Source organism: Pempheris klunzingeri, chromosome 2 (assembly GCF_042242105.1).
Source record: "Pempheris klunzingeri isolate RE-2024b chromosome 2, fPemKlu1.hap1, whole genome shotgun sequence".
Classification (NCBI taxonomy): domain Eukaryota; kingdom Metazoa; phylum Chordata; class Actinopteri; order Acropomatiformes; family Pempheridae; genus Pempheris; species Pempheris klunzingeri.
In genome coordinates, this window is record NC_092013.1 from 19949551 (window position 1) to 19973633 (window position 24083).

Below are 24083 nucleotides of genomic sequence, written 5' to 3' on the forward strand. Positions count from 1 at the left end.
TGTCTCTAATATTTTGTCCACCGCATTTATATCAATAACCTTCATGAAAGTAGAATTTGTTACTGTTTCATTCGACGGCATTAATTGCAGCTCTGTGAATGATAGACTGGTGACTGAGCGTACGCCACATTCATTCTCCATAGATACGACGCTGACATGACGAGGCTGAAAGCTTATTTTTGTTACTTTCTGTTCCGTCATGTTAAAAATCAGCACTGCAACATTCTGCTCTTTTCTTTTTCACCAAGAACAGTTTTGCCACGCCTCTGTCCCTCTGTAGTAGTGGGAGCATGGCTTGATCCTGTCATTTTGACGTCACTAAGTGCAACATGGCCATTCAGTCAATAATGAGTCAAAATTGGCCGCATGTATGTGTTAAGCAGCAGATTGTATTGACACACCTTCATCTCCTCGGTGGTACTTGCTGACAGTCGTTTCATGTCCTCATATTTTGTCGATCATGCATCGTCATTTCCAGATCAGCACATTCCAAGTCGTTTTTTTTTGTTTGTTTTTTTCCTCTTAATTGTGTATTTCCCAGAAAGCGGATGAGCAGTGGTGTTGCTTCACAAGCCTTTTAACCCGACATGACTTCCCTCAGTTCATCTGGATGTTGACACTCCTTGCTTGATTTATGTTATTTTTTTTTCTGTTTTCTTGACGTTTCTTGACCGTATGCCAATGTCATGCCCCTTTTAGAGCGGTTGAGAAATGTAAATGTTCGCTGCAGTGATAAATCATTGTAATGGAGCCACATGTCTGGGCACACACACCAATTCACTGTTCAATATTTTCTGCCAACACAGCATATCACAATGTGCATTTGAATAGTTTTATTCTCTGAACGTCCTGAGGGACTTCATACCAAAGTTTAGCAGTAACTGCTTTGGCAATATCCAATGCTGCTTTTTTTTTTTTTTTTTTTTTGTATTGTTGAAGTTTTGCTTTTTGTTTTTATTAGTATTTTGGACCTTTTTTTTGCCTGTACATTCTGTAAAGCATGTCTAAAGAGCCTTTTTGTTACGTAGCAATTACTCTAAAACATTAAACATGAATTCTGATAAATTTGTTTGAATGTCTGCCTCAAGTCTTCTTTTAGGTAGAAATAGGACCACTTAATCATCGATTAAGCTTTAAAAAGCTAATCTCCATGGTGATTTAAAAGTGTTTTCAGTTTTAATTGATTTTACAGTGACATATATATATATAACAGAGATGCTCACAGGCTTATGATGCCGGAACAAGCAAATATTTGGCGTTTTTGCTTGTAAAATGATCTGAATCATTGGACAAACAAAATAATTATTTGGATAAATATTTTAATCAAGTAACTGTTTCAGATTTCTGCGATGGTGTCTGTCTTTACTCAAAGTAGGAGGGCTTAAGGAAAAATCAGAGCGAATGCTCTGGCAGGATTGGATTTTGGGTTACATGTAATTTCAGGCGCAGGGGTCCTAACCACACCACGATTTCTGGGCACAACATGGAACGATTTAAAAGGCCAAGCCATCTATAATCTGGATTTAGGCATGTCAAGCCAACACAAAGCCAGCTAATGTGGGCTTTAAACAACCGTTAGTCCATCGTCAGTCTTGACGTTAAGAAAAAGACCTCGTTTTTTTTTTTTTTTTCAAAGCCCCTCCTTCATAAATCCAGCAGAATCCCAGGAAAGGCTGAATAGGAGTCGAGCCTGACGGTGCGTCAGCCTTTTGAAGTCTGCAGTTTGTTTGGATCCCCTGCTCCACTCCCCGGTCCCCATCAAAGACATGATAGCATTGTTAATCATCCTCAACTAGGTGTTGAATTATTCAGCACAATGTCCAGGGTGGCAACTCTGTATTTAAACACACTTCTAATGCATCACAGCCAGAGAACAGAAACTACTGCTGCTTCATAAATACTACAGAAGGTGTGTTCCCTCCTTCCAGTTATAACGCTAATTAACTTGCCAACATGGTGCTGACATATGACTGTCCTGTGAGTCAACACCCCCAAATTGTCAAAATCCATCACGCCGCTGAGGTTTCTGGCAAAAGCAAGCTGTGCATCATTTATAACATGCTGTGAGACACGACTAGTAATCATCAGAGATGACGTGGCATTTACAAAGTTTAATTAACTTGCAAAGCTACACTTAAACACCACTTCAGTTCTGCACCATCTTGAATTTTTCATCACGCACCAGTGCCGTTTGTCAGAAAACCAACATTTAAAGACAATATCTCATAAACCGCTTGACACCGAGACACAGAAGTTTATGTAAATGCATGAACTCATGCAAAATCGGTGCTCCTGGGCTTTGGAATGTGAAGGCTTTGCATGCAAGGGGGGAGTACAGTTTCCCCTTGAATGAAAGGTCAGGTTTGCAGCACTAGACCTACTTAAATGATGATAATTTATGCATGAACAGAGCACCACGGCTGCTACAAGCATCTCCTGTACAAACAATTGTAAAATAAAGCTGCGGATAACAACCTAGTGAGAATTAACGATTACAATCAAGTCGAACGTGGTCGTGTTGGCCATGCGTGCGTAAATGCGCGCGCGCAGTCCTGTGTGATGGTGTGTAGGTATGCAGGGGTGAACTAGAGCAGTAAATTGTTTTGGCTTCTCAGATGGTGTCAGTAGGTGGCGCTGTGGAGACGCCGAAATGCCCTCCTCGAGAATACTTACCTCACTCTATGCAAATGAAGAGTCTTAATTAGGTGTAATTTGTTTAGCACGCTTGATATTAGGATTACATGCTCTGTGTATTTTTAGTTAGTCTCACGCTTATTCTGCCTAATATTCAAGACAAATCCTGTAAATGTTGTAAAAAAAAAAAAAAATAAAATAAAAAAAAAGGGGGGGGAGCATGCAGATAAATAATCCTACATTTTAGGGGCTAAAATGACAAGAAGTTCCAGTGGACATTACCGGACCAGTATAGTATGTTTTTTTTTTTTTTTTTTTAGTCACTTAGTACCACAGCACACCGGAGGATGGAGCCAGCATGAGCGTGCAGAAACACACTGAGCGTAAAAAGGGGCGTTTCGGCGCTTGGCAACATCTCTCCCGGCGGTGCCAGGTGTGTTCAAACCTGTGGCAGACTGACGCTCTCGGACGCCTCTCAGCTCACTCACTTCACTATGGGCTGGATCTCAGCTGCATTCGCCGCCTCCCGGTGATCGCCGCCGCCCGTCTGATCCGAGCCAGCCCACAGGTATGAGGGATTTCTCGTTGACGCACCGCGTTTCAGCGACAGACGCTCAACAGTCTACCGCCGAGTGAGTAAAAATGCTCTCTGTTTACATTTTGTTTTGACTACTTGGCGTCGCTGAGGCTCCCCCCCGGGGGACGAAGCACGAGCGCGGACACGGTTCCAGAGTAGCGATGGAGAGCACGCAACCCGAATCGCTCCCTTTTTAAACCATCTTGCCGCCGTCGATTCTGCTGTTTTACGCACGAGGAGCGCTTGGATTTATTTCAACCCAGGCAACAGTGCGCACGGAGGAGCGTGAACCCGTGGGATGACAGAGCTCGGCGGCAGATTCACGGGTGAAAAATCGGCCTCTTAAATGTCAGGAAGATGAAATCCCCAGCAGGTCGGGAGAATAACTCAGGAGGGTTCATCAGGCCGCGTCACTTCGCGTTCATTTAACAACGAGCGAGCAGAAGCGAGCGTAACCAGTTTGATCGTTAGTTGCTCGACGAGGGAGTAACCATGTCCAGAACACTGAAGAAGAAGAAACACTGGTCCAGTAAAGTGGTGGAGTGCGCGGTGTCATGGGGGAACCTGGGGGACTTTGGCTCCGTGGTGGAGGTCCTCGGAGGAGCAGAGCTGGGACAGTTCCCCTACCTGGGCCAGATGAAGCTGGACGTGCTGGTGTGCCACGTCGGGAAGCTGCCCTACTACGGGGACGTCTTGCTGGAGGTGAACGGGACCCCCGTCAGTGGACTTACAAACCGTGACACCCTGGCCGTCATCCGCCACTTTCGGGAGCCGATTCGCTTGAAGACGGTGAAACCAGGTGCGTCCTCTGCTTTCTCTGTTCCCACCTGCTCACGCCTCTGTGCTCACCTGAGCTGATCTGTTTTGGGGGATGAGCGTTTTGATATGTGGCGTCCACTGAGCACAGCAGTGCTCCTCGTGCTTCTACACACCCACCAGTGCAGGGATCAACAGATACTCTGGTGTCTGTGAGCATCCTGTGGCAAACATCCTCAAATTAATATTTAAACGGCACGAATGCGCAGATTTATCCTGACAGACTGCCTCCTTATATAACCTGCAAATGGGTCTATACGTCTCTCGATGATATATGATTCTGCATGTGAGCTACGTTTGACTGAACCATTACAAAATAGGGGAAAAAAGGTGAACAAAGTCAGTTTAGCTTTGCCTGGCAACCAATACATCCCAGTGCACATCTCTACGGATATATCAGACCCCTCCTGTAACCCTCCTGCTGCCCCACCACATCTTACTGGCCAATTCTCTCACCACTTTCTCAGGGAGATCGAATAGTGATAATGGTAATAATGGCATGTAGCCCAGTTGGAGCCTTGCAGGCTAAGTGCACTTACATGCATAATAATAAGTCCTAATTACATCCTCCATTATTCAGGCTCCTCTGCTGCCCATTGGCCACAGAAGCCAGAGTGGTTAGCCGTGTTGTATCCTGTTGTGCCATCACTCCACATCCACCTCTCCAAGGATGCTGGCTGCCACATCCAAACGCTCTGATAATGAGGTCTAACTGCTGTCATGGCTTAGCGATGCTGCTCTTGTACTGTGCTGGCTCCGGCCCAAGCTGGGGTCCTCAGGTGAAAGGTTTTACCGATACTGGAGCTACAGTTGTGTGTGTGTGTGTGTGCGTATGAGTGAGGGAGACGGCCTTAGTTTGCTTGTATTGCTGGAGCTGGAATGTCTAAACAACATCTGAGACTGTTCAAAAGGTTACATCAGCAGCATCAGCAGCTGAGTCCCAGGACCTCAGGCCAGGATCCCTGAAGATCAGCTGTATGTGTGCACATGCGTACTTGCGGCGTGTGTGTGTGTAGTCATACCTAGGAGTTTTCCTGCATTTTTGTATTAATATTTTGATATCTTTCATAAGCAAACAAGAGATGAATGTAAAAATGTTTGCCTAGATTTATGAGCCCGCTGCCTATTAGTGTGCATGCACATGAAGGTGTGTGTGTGTATTTCATGGCACTCCCAAGAGCCTCCAACACCACGCTCTCTGCCCCACTAACCAAGGATGATTAATAAAGGGCATGGAGGAACCAGAGAGAGAGAGAGAGAGAGAGAGAGAGACCCACAAAGAAACTGAGGGAGAGAGAGAAGCATGGGGAAAGGGACATAAAGAGAGATGGGGAGAAAATCGGCTCTGCCTTTGGCTCCAGGCTTAAACTCCCACGCGAGGCTGTTTTTGCTCTTTAAAGCTCACATGGAAGTAATAGGTGGCAAAGATGGCAAAATTCCTCATCACCTATTTCTTCACTGTCATCCTTACCAGTCTGGCCTAGATGTTCATATTCTCTCTCAGTCATATATAAGGTTACAGCCAGCGGGGATCAGCTCTTCAGTATTCTGTTTGCAAAAAGGCCTCCAAAGCCCCCCTGGCATCAGCATACAGATGGGGTTGATATTTTCTATGATTACGTATTGTGCATGTGTGCAGGTCTGCGCCGTGTGTATACATTCCTGTGTGGTAGCCTCATGTTTAATTCACACCTCTTACATAATTAAGTTAGCGAGTGGATTTTCTCCACTCTGATGGAGGCAGTGGGCCTAGAGGATCAGCTGTTAGCAGGAAGCTGCGATGACAGGACGGCGGCCGGCAGCGACGGACAGCCTCTGTGGGTCTGCCAGATGTTCCCCCGTGCTCTTCCCAAGATCCTCTTGTGCTCTGCCTGCCTAGCCCTCTGGAGCTGGTGGGCTCCCCGTGCTGCTGCCGCCGCCGCCGCTGCCGCTGACAGCTTGGGCGGAGCTTGGAAGGAAGAGATGCAAAGGCAGAAATGGGGATTTGAGGCGAGGATTGAGAGAGAGAGAGAGAGAGAGAGAGAGAGAATGCAAGATGCAAGTCTCTATGGAGGCTATTATCTATCTCAGCCATTGATCGAGAAGAATGTGTGCTGAAAGAGTTGCACACAGCACTTCCCTTACTGTTCTAGAGCTGCTTCTGGTGCATCATGTGTTCTCTGGGGACTGCCTTCTTTCACATGCACACATCCTCAAATGCATACCTTTTGTACCGCTTCGAAATGAGGAAGTTCACGCTAAGCCTGATATACTGTGAGGTGGATGTGCCCGATTCCCCAGTATCTTTGATCAATCCGGGAGATGCCTCTATTAAAAGCTCTGCGCTTGGTACAGGAATCTATTTCTGCCGGTACCCCCAGCTAAAGGATCAGAAAAGATGCCCAGTGAAAAGGCTCCCAGAATTCTTGTCTCTGCTGCTCAGTCACTTTCTGGTGTGCCTTCTATATGTGTTTTCAATCACTGTGCAATCAAAACATACATACAACCTGTAGCCATTTACGTACAGCTGAATGGATGATGACTGTGACATCAAATGAATAATTTCTCAGTGCCAGTGCAGCACGCAGTGGAGCTGCTGCTGCTGCTGCTGCAAAAAAAAAGCGCTCTTTCATCTTTTAGATGATTAATATTAGCTCTGTGAATGTATGAAACACATGTATACAAGCTGTCTTTAAAATTGATGCACCCTGCCTCTGCTGCTCTTTATGTGCCAGTCAAACAGTCGGAATTGGTTTTAGAAGATTGTACGTATGCTTAAATGAAATGGTGATTAATTGAAATACTCAAACATCATTGAGGTGTGGGAATAACAGCATCTTGATTGCATTTCATTTTTATTGATTTTAATGGTTGATAATTGTTGGTGTGATAATGAGAACATATTAAGTCTGCAGAATGGCATCGTTCATCTGTTTCTGTAAGCTACTGACTCTCAGAGGCAGATTTTGTTCTTAATTATCTCTGAGTTTTGACGTTGAATTGCTTAATTGACTTTTTAAAAAGTGGCAGCGGTTCCTGCTATTGATAACAAAGCGCTGCCTACTCAGGATTACATTTTGAGTTACCTGCTTCTGCTCGCACATCAACCTATTTTCCATTACCTGCTGATCATGCCAATAGAGAAGAATACAGAATGACATGAGCCCCTAAGCCCCTGTATCAAACGGCAATAGTGAGTGTGGGTTAATCACATTAATGCACCTCTCATATCAGGAAGTGCCTCTCAATGGAATCATCCTCTTGACAGGCGATGCTTTGTCACTGCAAAGAGATTTGCAGTCGGCGGCAAAAAAAAAAAAAAAAAAAGAGAGGGGATTGAGAGAGAGTGGGAATACAGCAGCCCAGAGAGCCTGGTCAAATAACTAGAGACATCTGTTCTCGCCTTAGAGATGTTTCTGACAACCAGCTGAATGGGGAAGGAGAGCCATCACGTACATCGCCTCCTTGGCACGGAACTCATAACAAAGTAATTTAAGGCTGTATGAGCTCTTTCATAGTGAGTTTAAAGTGATTAGGAGTGTTTTTTTTATGCATATTCAATAAGACGTCAGCTATGTGTTGTTCAGGCTTGGGCACCGATCCTGCTGCTCTGCTATTGGATTATTGACTGTTTGGTGCTTATGTAGCTACTTTTGCACCTCTTTGTTAATTTAATTGCACTGTTGCCTAGTATGCATGTTACTGTATGTTGTCTACAACTGTCTTGATGCTGCTTTCTAGGCCAGGCGTCCCTTGGAACAAAACATTCATAATCTCATTGGTGCCAACTGGCTACATAAAGGCTGAATGAACGAATAGACAGTAGGTAAAACGATTACTGTACACACAGTGAACTGGAGGTGGTAGCAAATTCTCATGTGCCTCGTTAATAATTTAGAAAGTTGGTAACACAGAATATAGAAATGAAACTTGGCAACCCTCAACTAGACACTTGTGTGAAGTCTAAGCAGAATGTTGCATTAGCCACTCCTCTGCTGCTGCAGCAGTTGAAAAACCACAGCTCTGATGTGCTCCTATATGGAAGAGCTTAAGGTACCATATTGACGTTTATGATGTTTCAGCCCATTAACTGCAAATATATATGTACTCTATATTAATGCTGATCATTTTCTAAAGAACGCTGCAGTGTTTTTGATTGCACAGTGTATTTTTCCCCACCTTCCAGGCATCTACTGTTTTCAGTTCATTACACTACTGTATGAAAATCACCAGAAACTTCAATTTAAGTAATCCATCACAGCAAATACCATGTCTGCTTTTATTTTGTGTCATAGTTATCATTGTGTGGCAATAAAGGCATAGATTTTCCACTCTCCATTATGCTTCCACACAATGACAATGTAACTCTGGCAAAAACAAACTGATGGATGCTGATTAGTTATTCAAGCAAGGTTTAAGTCAAGTTGTGCAGAATGGCTACCTGGAAATAAGAAATTCAAAAGGGATAAAATGGTGTTTTGGAAAACAGCAGGAAATAATGCCCAGGCTTTTTGCAGAAACTCTGATAGGTCATACCAAATGCTCGGTATTGTTTGACAGAAAAATCCCAAATCATGGGTGATCAGGTACTGGAGTGTGTGTTAGCATGCTAACATTTGCTAGATGGCACGAAACACAACGTAGAGAAGATGTGGAGAATTACAGGTGTTTATTCACAAAACAAATTGATATTTTGACCTGATGGGATCAACAAAGTGATTCGGTTGTGATACTTGACCCCCATTAACGTTTTGAGACGAGAATCACATCAGCTAACACTTGATCACCAGCCCTCCTGTTTTGTTAACACCACTGGTACTCATCAGCCAGCGTGAGTTTGTTCTTGCTGCACAGCGACACTTGAGCAAGATTATCAAACTGTGAATGCAAGATGGTTGCCACAGCACCACGGCATGACAATTAGCAGGAGTGTTGTTCCATCGCTGTTCTCAACCTTCTGACCTCGCCTCATTAATGTCCTACAACCTCCCTCCACTGTTTGCTTTGAATTAGACAGTTATAATGCTATGAGAGGGATCTTCTGTTGAATATTTTCATTGTGGCGATGACTGATACATTTTAATAACATATTTATTGTGCAGGAAAGTGTGAGACCTTTTTAACCAAATCCAATTAAAATATCTTTGTCATTAAAGGCCCTCAAATGCCCTAAAAATCTGGGTCATTCACAGTTTTTTAAATACTTTAAAACTCTAATGGTGAAAAATGGGATTTGTCTATTTTTCCTTTTCTTTTTATTTGTTTCTTTGTAACCACCACATACTTTCTGTATCTGCTTGGCCTTTCGCTATATCATCCTACAAAGCATTTTGTTGATGTACAGCTTGTTTGTCCTCTGTGACTCTCATCAAGCATCTCCCGTATGTGCCCAAGGCAGCTGTCAGACTAGTAGTGAAATGCTGCTGTCTTAAACACACACACACGCACACACACACACTGTAAAAGTGCACTGTGCAAAATGTCCATGTTGACACATAATTTAAATAAAAACTGAGACCTAAAATCATATTTTTTTCCTAAAGACCTGCCTGACTCTATCTGTCTAAAAGAATACATACATTCCAGGAAATTTAATGAACAAATGTGGTAAAGAAATGGATCCCATCTTGGTAGTTGTAGAGGTTTCCAACAGAGCGATTAACAAAAGTGAAGGAATCTTTATTTTATCAAAGTACATAAAAAAAAAAAGACTCAATACCAGGATTAATGATCTATTTTTTGTTGAGCTTTTTTTTTTTTTTTGCAGTGCAGCTCTGCACCAGTTTCCCCATAACACTACTGCAAAGCAGAGCTGCCAATATCCCGTAGCATCCTAGATGAGAGCCCACTTTCTCGTGCCTCGCAGTGTGTTTGTGGGGGTAGAGGAGGGGGTTAGTTGGCGGGAGGCGGCGTAACGCGACTCCAAAACAAACGAGCGTAAAGTTGCTCCCAACCCTACTCCAAGTCCTTAATAATTCATCTATACTAGAGACGGATACTCCACTCGTGCATGTGTGTGCGTGCATACGTGATAACTGGTGATGTTAAGAGTACAGCGGTAGGCAACAATCAAAGAGCAAGCTCTCATTACTCTCACTTTAATCAAATTGCTGCTGCTCTTCTCCAGCACTCCAGCAGCACCTGCAGTGATCGCAGCACAAACAGCATGCTTGATGAGGTCATTTGGAGTTGGAAATTGATGGTAAATGTGTTTCATGATGATTTCCATGAAGATGTGAAATGTATATGCAGTTTTGCTTCCCGGACGTCGGTCAGACTTCTATCCTGTTACATAAAGGTGGGTAGCACCTCTGTGCGGCTGCAACAGCTGGTGTACCGTGATTTCTAGTTAATTTCAGCACATTGTGAGCAGCCACTGTAAGAAAGTAGAAACTGCATTTTCTGCTAAGCGTCACTGTCATTTGTCATACGCCATGTCTGTTATCACATCTGTTGTCGCCACTGTCTGCATGTTCTGTTTGCTCTGCATACAAACCACAAAAAGAAGGTCCTGTTTATATTCACTGAACTGGAAGGAGATCCCTCATGCCATTAGTCCTAAGGTCACCTATAGAAGGAAAGAAGGGGTTTTGGTGCATAAGAGAAGAAAAAGAAATTGCGGAGCTTCAACGGTGAAGTTGCGTTGTAAACATGGTGGAGAAAGCCCATTACGGGGCACTGCATCTTCAACATGGGAGAATTAACTCTCTAATTGCATTGTCTATAGTAGCTTACAATAGCATTGGTCATAAAGCTATAAAGCATACAAATAGCATTTGGGTGTTTACACTACGTTGCATTTCCTGTGGGATTTTTTTTATTTTTTTTGCCATCAGTGGGAGGTTCTGGGGGATTTCGGTTTCCTCTGTGCCTTCAGTCCCTGTTCCAATTAAAGAACGCGCTGTCGTCTTAAATGCCTGTTAGCGCTCATACTGCAACATAATGACTAATTCTAATCCTGGCCCAGTAAATATGTATTTATTAGGAGTTCATAAAATCATTTATTACATTTTAGTTGTATATAGGGCTCCAACAGTGGAGGCAAATTTGCAGCAGGGGGGTGGGTTTTCGAACAGACAATGAGTAATGAGTATTGAGTGAGTTGTTATTTTTGCTTTAACCTGTTTGCCCCCATTACCTACTGTTCTTTCTGCCTGCTTTGTGGAGGCCTCTGCTTTCCTCTGCTCCTGTCTGCCCATCACTGTGTGAGGTATCAGCAGTGTTCTCTAGCTGTGGTACACATTTTCATTCATCACTCTTCTCTAAATGTGTTCTATATAGTCACGTATCTATCCAGCGGATGTCCAGATACTCGATATACAACCTCTGTAGCTAACTGCATCATAAAAATGGATTTAGTCCTGTCATTTCATCCCTGGAAGCTGCAGAAACCCCTAAATATGTAATCGTCAAAATAGGATCAAAGCAGGAGCTCAGAAATCTCCAAATGATGGTTTATATGTGATAAAGCTGTGAGTGTTCATCCCTAGTGTGTTTCCTTTTTTTCCCTGCTCCCCCCCACTGTCTTGCTCCTCAGAACGCATCAGTCACATCCTGTATATGTGATACTCAATTGGGGAGGGGTGGGGTGGCGGGCTTTTTGGTTGAGCATCGTCTCTGTCAGTGTCTGAGAGCAGATTGGAGGGGACGGCTGGTGAGTAGTCACTCCTCAGTCTGAGAGCCTTGTTTGTTTTACCAGAGGCACAGCAGCCATACGGCGGCTGACTGACCCGGCACTGTCATGAAGGACGCTATCTTTATGCAACAGTGATTGCTGGACGCCAAGTCCCCCCCCACCCCCACCCCCCTTTTCAGCTGCGCTCAGTGATTGCACACTTGGCCAGCGTGTCACTACCCACCTATTCCTATTATCCAGATGTGCATTATCCTCCAACTGGTGTTTATCACAGCGAGATAGGGTCTCAGGTCACCTCCAGACAGCTCACAGGTAATGGGCCTTGACATCTGAATTAGTCTGCTCTTTCATTGGGTGATTAGCAAGCAGCTTAGGATTCTGGGGGGATGTTGATAGGCAGACATAAACAGGCAGAGGCGATGGGCCGGTGGGGTGCTGTCTCTGTGGTTCGTGATGGGAGGTTTGCCAGTAATACGGCTCATCATGAAGTGGTCACGGTGTGGTTTTGCAGATGACAGAGGGTGGGATGGAGGGGGTGACTAGGGCCAGTGCGATTATGCGTTTGCACTGGTGATTTAGCCACTTGAAGTATATAATTTTCATTAGCTGATACTGCAGTGTGAACAGCAAACCAAGCTGCTGCCCTCATAAACTTTATGAATAGCAGAGCTTTCAAATTTTATACCAAAAGCCTTTTTTCCCCGTCTCTGTGTCTTGGCTGTGTGACTGGCTGGCCCAGCTGTTACGCTCATCCCTTCCCCAGCTCTTTTATTATTCCTTGGCTGTGTGATTCGCTGTGTGCTTGTGGCGGCAGGGGAACGGCTGGCTTTGTAGAATCTTAATAGCGGTGAGCTAGCGCCAAGCTTTCCATTCGCCACTTGCTGCAGGCATGTGACTGAATGCCAATGAGACATTAGGGTTGAGGCAGAATGGATCAGGCCAGGCTGTGGCAGGCAGGATCTGAGTGGCGGTAGAGCCCTTCACTAGGTGAGGAGCGCACACGTCTGCCCCAGAGGCTGCACAGCAAGAGACGCTCTGTGTCTCAGGGTTATCTCACCGCACCTAATCGTCAGGATGCGCCCTCTCCCGTGCATCTCTGTCAAGAGGAAGATAATCTAAGTGCGTTCTGTTCGACTTTGACTTGCGCCGCTTCCTCTGTAACATACTGCCCCGGAAAGTGAGTCTGTTAGATTAGACCTGTTAGATTCTGATTCAGTAATGACAATGATAAATGACACAGAAGCAAGGGACACCGTGTAGAGTCTTCTCTTCTCTTCTCTGTGTAATTTTCACTCTCCGTTTTGGGTCAGGCTGGATGATAAAAATGTGATGATATCTTAATTTCCAGTGTATAACAGTATTTGATGATAGTTGCCTTTTTCTGTTGAAGATGCATAAATGTGACGTCCTATTTAAGCCTATCTTGTAATAACACTGTTTGCTCTACAGCTTTTATTCAAATATCTCCCTTCAGTTGGTCATCATGACAAATTAATTATTATTGCTTCTGCATAATTTCATGATGTTTGAATAAAGAATACCCCACTGAGGACGGTGTTAGAAAACTGCAATGATAATGCATAATAACTTTTTATAGCTTGTATCATATATTGCCCAGGCTTAATGCTTGGTTTCCTGTTGCATCACAGTACATACCCTGTACACTTGTATCAGACAGGGAATGACTGATATATGTGTGTGTGTGTGTGTGTGTGTCACATCTTGTACATGGACTCCCTATTTCTGAAGGTGACACATACAGCACAGGCTGTTAACAACAACACAGGAACTGTTAGTGTACAATAAATGGAGAGCTGTTGGTCTCTGGTACATGTGCGTGCACACACACACACACTCACTCACATCAGCACATTAATCTGTCTCTTTCACAGCATGCACATGGTTCTCCACATGACGCAGATGTTGCTAACAGTGGGATGGAATGATGGGTGGATGCAGGGGCCCCAGTCACCCAGTCACTGCCTAATCTGATTACAGATAGTTTCACACAGTCGTCCCGGCTGATGAAGAGCGGGCATCGGGGAGCGGACAGATGGACGAGCCACGGTTGTTAACAGCTGCAGTTAACTCTGTTGTGTAATATACAGTGGTGTTCAGGAAGAGGAAGGCATGTGATAGCATTCAAGTGGATTATATTGTAGCGCTGCTATCACAAGGGCTGTGTAGTCTGTCGAGTTTGAAGCGTGTGTGACACAGATTTCATCCTGTGCATCTGTCTGTGGGTGTTGTACATCCAAATATGTTAGAAAGTCCTAATAAAACTCTCTCTTACTACATAACACTTGGCATTACTGAACCACATTTCCCACAATGCACCCGTGCAATAGGGTTAACGTTAACTTGCCTCATAGTGCAGCGAGAGAAGTAGGAAGAATGAAGCGCGTCTAGATCAGATCACATATGGCGCATGCTTCACCATTGCTTAATTAAACTAAACAAAATCAAGAAGCGGAGTGACGTGTGCTGATTAACATCAGGTTTTAGCCTCTCCAGCCACCCCCACCCAAAATACGAGTTCAGTGCAGTTTGTGAGAGAACCAACCAGAGCTGAGTGGTGGCAGCTGGTGCTGAAGATTTGGAGGGGATCAACATACAGAAAATGTGCTGCAATGAAAGGAGCTTAGGATACTTTCTGCTACATTGTAGTTCTAAATGTAAAGCAGATATTTAGGGGAAAAAAACTAAACCATTACCCCAGCAGAGTGATTAGGACTCTTAACCAATTCATAAACACGTTTCCTTCCATCACGCAAACCTTTCAGTCATAAAAGAGTATTGGTAATTTGTCTTTTCAATTTTGTTCTGCGACACTCACATCTTGCATACTGCGCTCGCTGCAACATATATATCCAACGCAGCCTTTGCAATAAAGCTGTCTATTTAAAATTTAACAATGTGTATTCTGATCTCCTCTCCTGCTACCTCTGCTGTATAGCATTTCACGAGCAAACTCATGAAAACCTGATTGCGTCTTCAGGGCGGCTATTTTTGTGCAAATAAACACATTTAAGACTCAAACGTGCACTTAAATCTGGAAGCGGGAGTCTCGTGTCCTGCTGTTGGCAGCTTGGAACCACGGCGTCTCTTCTCAAAGTGTTCATTCCCCTGAGAGTGCAGATGCCGGGAATTACAGCTACACTTCATCAAATTAAAAAGATTTGCTGTTCGTGCTAATATACATAATGTCAGTCGATGTCTTGGCTTTGTTCAGTCGGTGTTGGTGTGCTTGGCACTATGGCTGTTTTATTTCTCTCAGATCTATGTGGACCATGTTGTTGCTGTTTGCTAATTTCTGGTCTTATGTTTCTGCTAGTACTGTGCAAATAATTTACTTATATTAATTATGAATGTCTTGTGGTGGACTATCTTATTTTTCTTTTGTTTCTTTTGTAATGTGCATTATGATGCTTTCATGCTGTTAATGTAGGCACTGAGGAACTAGAAACACTGTGTATGAGTGTGTATTACGAATGTTCGGGCGCTGAATTGGTTTAAAGAGCGATGGGAAGAGGGTTACAGATGTGATACGGCTGCATTAAAAGCAAACAGGCTTTTAATGTGCATTTCTCTTGTTAGGGATCATGAAAGTTTTCGTACTGTGTTTAAGCTTTAAAGACAGTCAGCAACAATGAAGCCGGGGACTCAGTCTATCTTAAGCTCAACATTTCTGACTAATTCAGACTCATAAATATAAAGGAAGCTTTCCCGAAGCGGCCTTTATAAATAATGATATAGCAGTGACTAAGCCATGGCATGTCCAGAGAAGCAGACCGGCCTCAGCATGTAAGGTACAACGATGAGTCAGTTATTTACAATTCAAAAAAAAAAAATTGCATCTCAAAGTACCAAGATAAACAACAGCTGACATTTAAAGGATCTGTGCTGACACAAACATACTCCCATAATGAAGTAAAACAGGTTTAAAAAAAATAAAAACATTTGTTCCTCGACTCAACATAAAAGCAAGCAACGCAGAAGTTTGGTCCTGTGGTAAAACCCTTCAATAAGCCTTTGAAAAAGTTTTCAGTGTGGATTTAAAGAGCGACAGTCATCAATTAAAATCCAGTTTGACACCAGACTGCTGCTGCTCCCTTTTTCGTGTGCTTACATTATGTGAGAGCTTTGAAGATTTGTTTCTCACACTGGAAGACAACTTCTTTTGATTCATTTGCATTTCAAACTAACTTGAGCTCATATAGCTCGCATTTGCACAAAATACAAAATGTCTGTTGTCTGTGAATGCGTTCAGTGTGCGTGCAGGCAATTCGTGTCAGCGTGCATCATCAGTCTCTAAGTTAAAAATGTCTACGCCCTCATCTCACACAAGCCGATGTTGCTGACAGGCTTTTATCCTGTCTGAGCGGCAAAGTGGCGACTAAAATTTAACGATCAAAAGCTCTCCTCTGTCAACTTTTCTCTCATTGTTCAAGGACCTGCTGTTCTCTGTTCGGTTGCACTTTGGTCTGTGTCTGCAATTTCATACGCAACGCCAGTGATGTGTTCATAAATTGTGGTTTTACCTCTGAAATTTTAATAGAGATCTGTTGACTCCATCTGTGTTTATCTTCTTTTGTCTGACCTATTGTCTTCTAAGAAAACCAAGGCAGCGGAATTCAGTGAGGGATTGTGTTGTCTCTCACAACTAATGTGTTTACTTGGAGATCTCAGCTTAGATGGATGGATAGATGGATAGATAGATAGATAGATAGTTGCACTTTATTGATCCCAGACTATCCTCATTATCTTTTGATTAATGGATTAACAACTGGTCGGTTTAATGTCAGACAATAATAAGAAATTTCTGCCACAATTTCCTAAAACCCAAGGCCACATCTTTAAAGTCCTTGTTTTCTCCAACCAACAGTCCACAACCTTAAGCTTATTATCATAGAAGACAAGAAAACCACAGAATACTTACATTTGTGAGGCTGCAGCCAATAATTCTCTCTTTAAAAAAAGTAGAAATCTTAGTGGTGACAATAGTCATTAACAGAATCAATCGATGTATCGGCTAACTGTTCCTTCGCATGTGTTTGAGGCCAGTGGGGCCAGTGCTCGGGGGGCCTCCCGAGACACCAGTTTAACACCAGGGCCCTCAGTGTCTGTGTTAAATATTTAGAAAACTCTAAAAGAGTTGCACCATTAAATCATTTTATCCCCATTCAAGGTAGCGGAGGGCTAAACTAACAGTTAGCTGGCTCGGCCATCTCAGTGGGGCCCACAGAGCATGTGCAGTACATTTAGCCTTTTTGGCTTCATGCAACGTTGACCAGCGTTCACTGGAATGAAGATTTGCTCCGGCACCAACACCAGTTCTATCCAGTTCTTTTTATACATCATTGAGCTAGCTGCCCTTTCAATTAAATCAACTGCATAAAACTTGTCCAACTAGTTCGGTGGCACACAACTTAACTAGATAGTTCCGTGGCATTTGTTCACGGGTCGTCTGTGTGAAACAATTAAAAGATAAAGGCTTGAATCGAAGCTGCTAGCTAGCTCACTGTTAGTGGTATAAGTTCAGTGGACATGAGTCCCGGGGCCTCCCTGTTCTGGCCCTCGCAAGTGCAACTGTTTTCTTTTCCTGAAAAGAAACGGTAAAAAGAAACAGATATTATAAGACAATTCGATACCCAACAATTATCTGTAAGGGGAAAGATCCCCCTTATTTTTATTACCAGTTAACGTTTTTGTGAAATATCTTTCAAGACACATCAAATCTCAACTTACATTTCATGTTTTTCTTGTGAAAGCCAAACTTTGGGAAACGTAAAACATCAACCATCGCAACAGACTTATTAGTTTCTATAGCAGGGGTTGGGGCTGTGCTTTGGTGCCTCAGGCCAGATGATGCAGTGTAGCATCATGATCTTTCCTCTGATCCCTCCTCTTCATTACAGACTCGGCCAGTTTGTGTTTTGACATGGCTTACTCTGACCTCGAGCCCCAGTCTGTCTGGATGGCTGTTTTTATACCTGGCTGAGCAGCTCTGCCATTGGCATTCACCCACACATGAATATGCCTACAAACAAATCCAAAAAGACACTCACATGTGTACACACAGACGTCTACACACAAATGCATAAATCCGCTGGGCAGAGGTGAAGGTGGAAGTCGGTTAAAGATGGTCCAGCTGTCCATCAAACTGAAGTTTATTTTCAGAATTTGTGTGGGATGACATGTGTTTTTACTTTGAAATAACATCAAAGTCTGACATTAGCAATATTAATTTTATTATGGCGAATATGGCGGATGTGACTGCGGCCGTCTGGCAGGTTGACATTTGAACAGTTAATAAAACAGAAAAGGCTTTCACTCGTGAATTAATGCAGAAGAAGATACCACTTCTACAAGTTAATTTGAAATATGGAATGAAAAAGAGGATGAAAATTATATTTTTAGCTCCCTTCAAGATTGTGAAAGGGAAGTCCATACCCATTTCTGTCTGTGTTTGCTGCTGTTATTGTCAATAATGCATAGAATCACTTATGAGGACAAAATTTATGTTCATTACTAAATTAAAGGAAACAGAATCTTGCACATTAGTGAATCACAAATTACGGACCCTCCACTCTATTGTACTTTACACCTCATATGATATCCAATTAACAAAAAAAAGATGGGAAGCTCATATTGTTTCCCCTCTCCTCAAAACACAGCGGCAGCCTTGCTTGAGGAATCCCATTGTCTATTGTCTGACAGTGTTGTTCTCCTGGTTGTACATAAAAATTGCATCATTGTCCTCTCTGCAGGAAAATTAATTAGAAAATCTCTAAACTCTCATAACATATGCAATTTGAATGCTGGATGCAAACGTCTACCACAAGACTGATCTGTGTCCTACTTTTCAGGCATTATTATTATTATTTTTTTCAATTTGAACTTCTGAAGCACCAAAACTCTTCCACAAAACAAAAGATTTTTATTCGTGAAAGGTGAGGGGGGATAAAAAAGAATCCAATTTCTGTATTGATAAAAATCCCATTTATGGTCCAGCGTCGTAGAAATACATTTCTCTATTTGTGAGTCAGATACCCTGGAAAGACCTCTGTCGTTTTGAATTTTTAGATTGAATTAACAGGAAAAGGATGCAAAATTGAAAGAACAGTGCAGTCCAGGAAAAGAATCTGTTTGGCAAGCTCTTTCATACGTCTCAGGCTCACAACCGCGTTCCAAACCAATTTTGTTACTCATAGAAACATAGGCGAAAATTGATCTGTGTAAATAGACTGGATTGCTGTTGCACCAGAGGGGCCTAGCACAGGAACACAGATGAATATACCCACTTATCCATCCATCCATCCATCCATCCACTCATCTGTCCATCTATTCATTCACCCATTGAGCCAGACATCGGTTTCCCTGACAGGGATGTTGCTCACTGTGACAGGCTTATTGACAGGCCAGAGAGGAGCTCGGGATTATGGGACTTGGGTACGACACGAGTGCCTGTCAGGCTGATGCGGAGAGGTAAGGCTTTACACACTGTCAGCGGGCTGAACACACCTCCGTGGCATGAACGGAATCCACGCGGCTGCTCCTCGGCAGAGATAGAGCTCTTTGATGAAAACCAGTCGAACCAGTAACGCGTTTGGACATGCACGGTAGCTTGCTTTTTATCACCTGTCTTGCTCAGGACAAGAGTAGATGAATGTGAGTTGATTTAATTGCGTCGCTGACCTTTAAAAGGGAAAGAAAAAAAAGCTTATTCAATTAATTCATTTCATGGTCTAGCTGGTATACCACTGAGAAAGAAAACTCCTCTGTACATCAAGTATCTATTGTATATTCATATACAAAGCACAGCGTAAAGCTCAGCTTTAAATAGCAACAAAAGTGGCTGGTTCTCTATCAAGGTAGTTCAAGATTTTTTTTTTTTTTTTACAGTGAGAATTAAAGGGTTGGAGTCAAAAGCTGTGTAGTACCTGCAGACAACTTCGTAGTTTAAACATAAGCATTAGAAATTGAACAGTTTCTTTTGCAGTTCTAGGACTAAATGGAGGATAGGACGGGATAACTGTGCTGAGGGATGAGTTTTTCAAGTCAAACTTGAGTTCAATTTCATAATTTATTTGTAGTTTCTAACAAAATTGTGCTGTTTTGGTCACTTTTTCATTTTCAAGACATGCCTTTATATTTGACTTTAAAAATACGTAGAGCTGTCTTTTAGTGTCTCCAAGCGGTATCTACTTTCTCACTCATCCTTCTCTTCTAGCTTTCTTTTACATTTCTCTTTCAGCTACAATATAGCTGATCAGATTCTAACTAAGCTGTATCTACAATTCTAATGAAATGATACCGTTCAAAAAATATATATATATAAAATATGGACATGCATATAATGAAATAAATCATTTTTGTATCCACCAACAAAGACATTTGCCTGCTGTTGAAATGTGCTTTGTACTACACGGTGTGCTCTTCTTTTGACAAACCTATCTCCTTATACAGTCAGACATTTTAAGCATGTTGCCGACCACAACATGGATGAGTGATCACATTACTTTTCTCCTCCCCTCCAGGGCATGAACTCCAACTTAACACTATGAGTTGCAACACTGAGGACAGAGTTAGCCATGGGTTCTCTGTCAATTCTAATGTTCACATGTGAGAGGACACTGTTGCACATTTCTATGTATGCGGTTGCTGACAGAAAGATGTAAGCTGATGCCTGCGCCTTCAGTGTTTTCACAGGATTAGTGCCTTAATTCATGTCATTAATTTGTGTAATTCTTGAGGAAAGCCCTTTTTCATATGGATAAGATGGAGACGCAGGTGTGGATGAATAGATTGGATTTGTTTTTTGACCGTTTTATGCTGATAGATGAATTTCACAATGTGTCTGAACCACAGGTGTGAAGGGGAGCCAACTGCCACTGCAAGGCCCTGCCTGCCTTTGTGCACAGAATGGGTTGAATCACCCAGTTTTCTAAAGCCAGTGATTAAGGCATTGGTATTCAGATCCACCCAGACACGCCAGTGATGTTCCCAAGCTTCATATTTAAACTGCACCCTCCTGCGGCAGGTTTTAAATCCCTCCCAAAACATCTTCCTCTCAAACATAAACATGCTAAAAGCCTCCAAACAATATAGTATCCAAAAACAACACAATTTTGATATAATGGGGGAGAGGAGGGGGGCATTCAGCAGTTATGTGAATTTGTAAAGCTAATTCTACAGTCATATTGTGGTAGTGGATTTCACACTGTGAGGCTTCCAGTTTATGTCTGAAAAGCAATTGTAGCTGCGATAGAGCTGGATTTCATTTTCCAGTGACAGCCAATGCCCTCTTATCGCTCCTTTCACTTTGACGCCTATTATAATAGCTTTACACAGACATGGGGAGAATCCTAGCAGCCTATTAGCCCTACCTGCATTCAATTTATGTCAGCTCTGCCTGAAATGCTAACCCCACCCTGGCCCACACAGTACACTACTGTTTTTTTTTTTTTTTACCTGTTTTATGAGATGAAAGCAGAAAAAAAATCTACAAAGCAGGGAGGGGTGTACATGCACACATGTATAATTTATCCTTACTTTTTATAGATCAAACATATAAATTCTGAGGATGACATTTCGTGGAATATAAACGTTCGTTATTTAGATTTTCAATAGCAAAACCATGGCGAGATAACAATATGAGACAGTGTGTGCCTGGGCGCAAACAAGTTAAAGGACACAATTAGAGGATAACAGTAAGTGCTAAAATAAATAAATGTAGCATAGCTGTAGCAGCAAACTCTCTCCATAATACAACAAAGAACATCTAAAGTGATTTTTACAGTAGTAATCATTGTTCTCCACAAGCTACTACTGTTTTTTTTTTTTGCTGCTTTTGATTGGTTAGTCACAAAGTAGTACCACCCTAAATCACCCTGCTTAATAGAGAAGCAGGGTCATTTTTTTCATAGGTTTTCATACAATCACACTCCCTTTTGGACCCAGTGGAGTCGCCCCCTGCTGGGCATTAGAAAGAATCCAGGTTTAAGGTGCTTCTACGTCCGCTTTTATACAGTTGATGGTTTTAATAGAAAAAGCCCTGAGTGGTTTGAACTGAGCAAGGCATGCATTGTTTTATTGCTCGTGAGTTCGACATTTAATTTATAAAGGGACGTTTGATTTATTTCTCCTTTGTAGAAGTCACAGTCTTGCATTAAAGGTTCCCTGTGGAGTTTCTGACCTCTAGTAGCGCTATAGATTAGTTTGTTATGAGTGCGTTTGTTTTGTGCACAAGGACAAACTCCATATAGCTCCTTCCTCTGCCGACAAGATTTAAATTGCGTTACCAATTTCAATGTAGGCGGTATGGTCATGAAGTCCTCTGAGAGGTTTTGCCGGGTGAAAGACATTTTGGTAATGTGGCCTTGTCAGCTGCTCTCACATCAGATCTCCTTATTGTAACACACTTTGTTCATGACCCTTGGCAGTTGACAGCACTGGCAACACATTCAGAAACAAAACACAAACCTAGTAAAAGAAAAAAGGATCAATGGGTAAAATTTGCCATTTTCAATAATGAGTTCAGTGTGGAGGTACACGTTTCCATGGTAACAGGACTGAGAAAGTTAAAGTTAACCTTACAGGACTGAGAAAGTTAACCTAATCTTGCTGCGATAAATCAAACTTCGTACAGGTTTTTACATGGTCCCTGAGATGGGTAGCTTTCATGGAGACAGCTGACCCCAGGCTACCCCCGGCCATCCTTACGCATCAGCTCGCATGCAGGAGCTCCTCCCCTTCATGCGGGCGTTCATGCCCGAGCATTTCTATTATTGGGCTCTCCTGCATTCATCTGTCAGTGGATGCTCCGTGATACGAGGTGGCAGGCCGCAGAGGCACTGAAGCATTTCCGCTCCAAGTGCCCTCTCTCCCCATTTCCCCTCTTCTTCTCTTTTGCTATCATCCTTTTTTGTTTGGCTCTGTTCTTCTCTTTTGCCCATCTGGCCCTTCCACAGACAAGTGCATGCACACACACATACTGTACACACATCCATTGTATTCTCTCTCTCTCTCTCTCTCTCTCTCTGTCTCACACACACACACACACACTCTCTCTCACATCGCCATGAGGAGCTGTGCTAAGGTATGTGTCTGTGTTGAACCACTTGCCCTGGAGTCAAGGAGTAGATCACTCAAGCATTGCCTGTAAAGAGGAAAACAGTATTTCTTTTTTTTACTCGTAGCTCTTAACGCACACTTACATAGACGGAATTAAGAGCTGTGTTTGTGTGTGCTTAGGTGGGTGAATGAACATGTCCTCTATGCTGATAGAAATACAGGGTTAAGATTAATAGTCCATTGTCTGGAGTAGAAAGCTGGGATAACTGGATGGATAACTGGATGTGCTCGCCTTTCTGTTGATTTAGAGGGCGGCTATGAGCCTCCTCTGGCTAGTTTCTGCTTCTCTCTCAGCCGGTATTTCCAGATCCAAGGCGTGTCGTTTATCAGAACATGTGATCAGCCATGTGTGGTCTTGTCCTTGTGTTCTTAGGAGTGGCGGTTGGAGGAATACTTAAGATAGATACTCATGTACGCAACACTTACCTTATGTAGTGAACTATTCTCTACTACTAATGACTGTCTTTATAATGGTCTGGTAAAATGTCTGAAATCACTGAAAAATACCCATCACTCAAACCTAAAGTAACTTAGTTTGCTATTATAAAAGTGGAAAAAGAAAAAGAAAGTGGAACCATGATATTGTTGCCATTAGCAACATCATTAGTAGAATAAAATCAATCAATTAATAATTTCTAATCATTTCAACTCTAATTATTACAAATGCATTAGAACATAAATAGCATTTTAATCTTTTACATGGTTGAAGTGGAGCAATTATTTTTACTAATTTATAAATCTTAATATCTGTGTGCTCTCTTTGTGCAACTTTGAATATCTGTAAAAGCACCATATGAATAAAATGTGTTGTTATAATTAATATTTTTATGTAGAATCTTAACCTCCAAAGTGCAACATTTTCATCTGAAATTTAGTTTAGTAGGAGCATAAAGCAGCATAAAAGGAAGTACTTAAGTGAAGTACAACTACTTTAAAGTTGTACTTAAGCGCATTGCTTGAGTAAATGTACTTCGATACTTTCCACTCCTCAGGGGACACAGTGAGTGTTTTGCATTTCTTCAAGCAGTGTTTGCGCTCAGATTAAAGGTCAGAATTAAAATCAGGTTATGATCAGTGCTGTTGAGTGAATATGGTCGATAAATCGTCAATTTCATAATGCTGTGTGTGTGTGCGTATTTCGATTTGTGCGTGTTGCCGCTGGCAGAGTGAGATCTTCCATGCAAAGGCTTTACGTGTTCCCTTGATGAATGACCGAGACGGAGATGACTCCATCATGTACACGTTCAGGTCAATAGTCCGCAGTCTTACTTCTCTGAGCTTATACATTAAATAAATGAATATAGC

The 24083-nt window shown here is 42.5% G+C and overlaps 1 protein-coding gene across 1 annotated transcript in view; it reads left to right on the forward strand.

Annotated features, from left to right (window-relative positions):
* The first annotated feature begins 3703 nt into the window (after nt 1-3703).
* Nucleotides 3704-24083, forward strand: part of LOC139210197 (membrane-associated guanylate kinase, WW and PDZ domain-containing protein 3) — a 112635-nt gene continuing 92255 nt past the window's right edge. The window contains exon 1 of the mRNA XM_070840198.1: nt 3704-4010. Within this exon, the coding sequence (XP_070696299.1) occupies nt 3704-4010 (307 nt within the window). The remainder of the gene's footprint in view (nt 4011-24083) is intronic.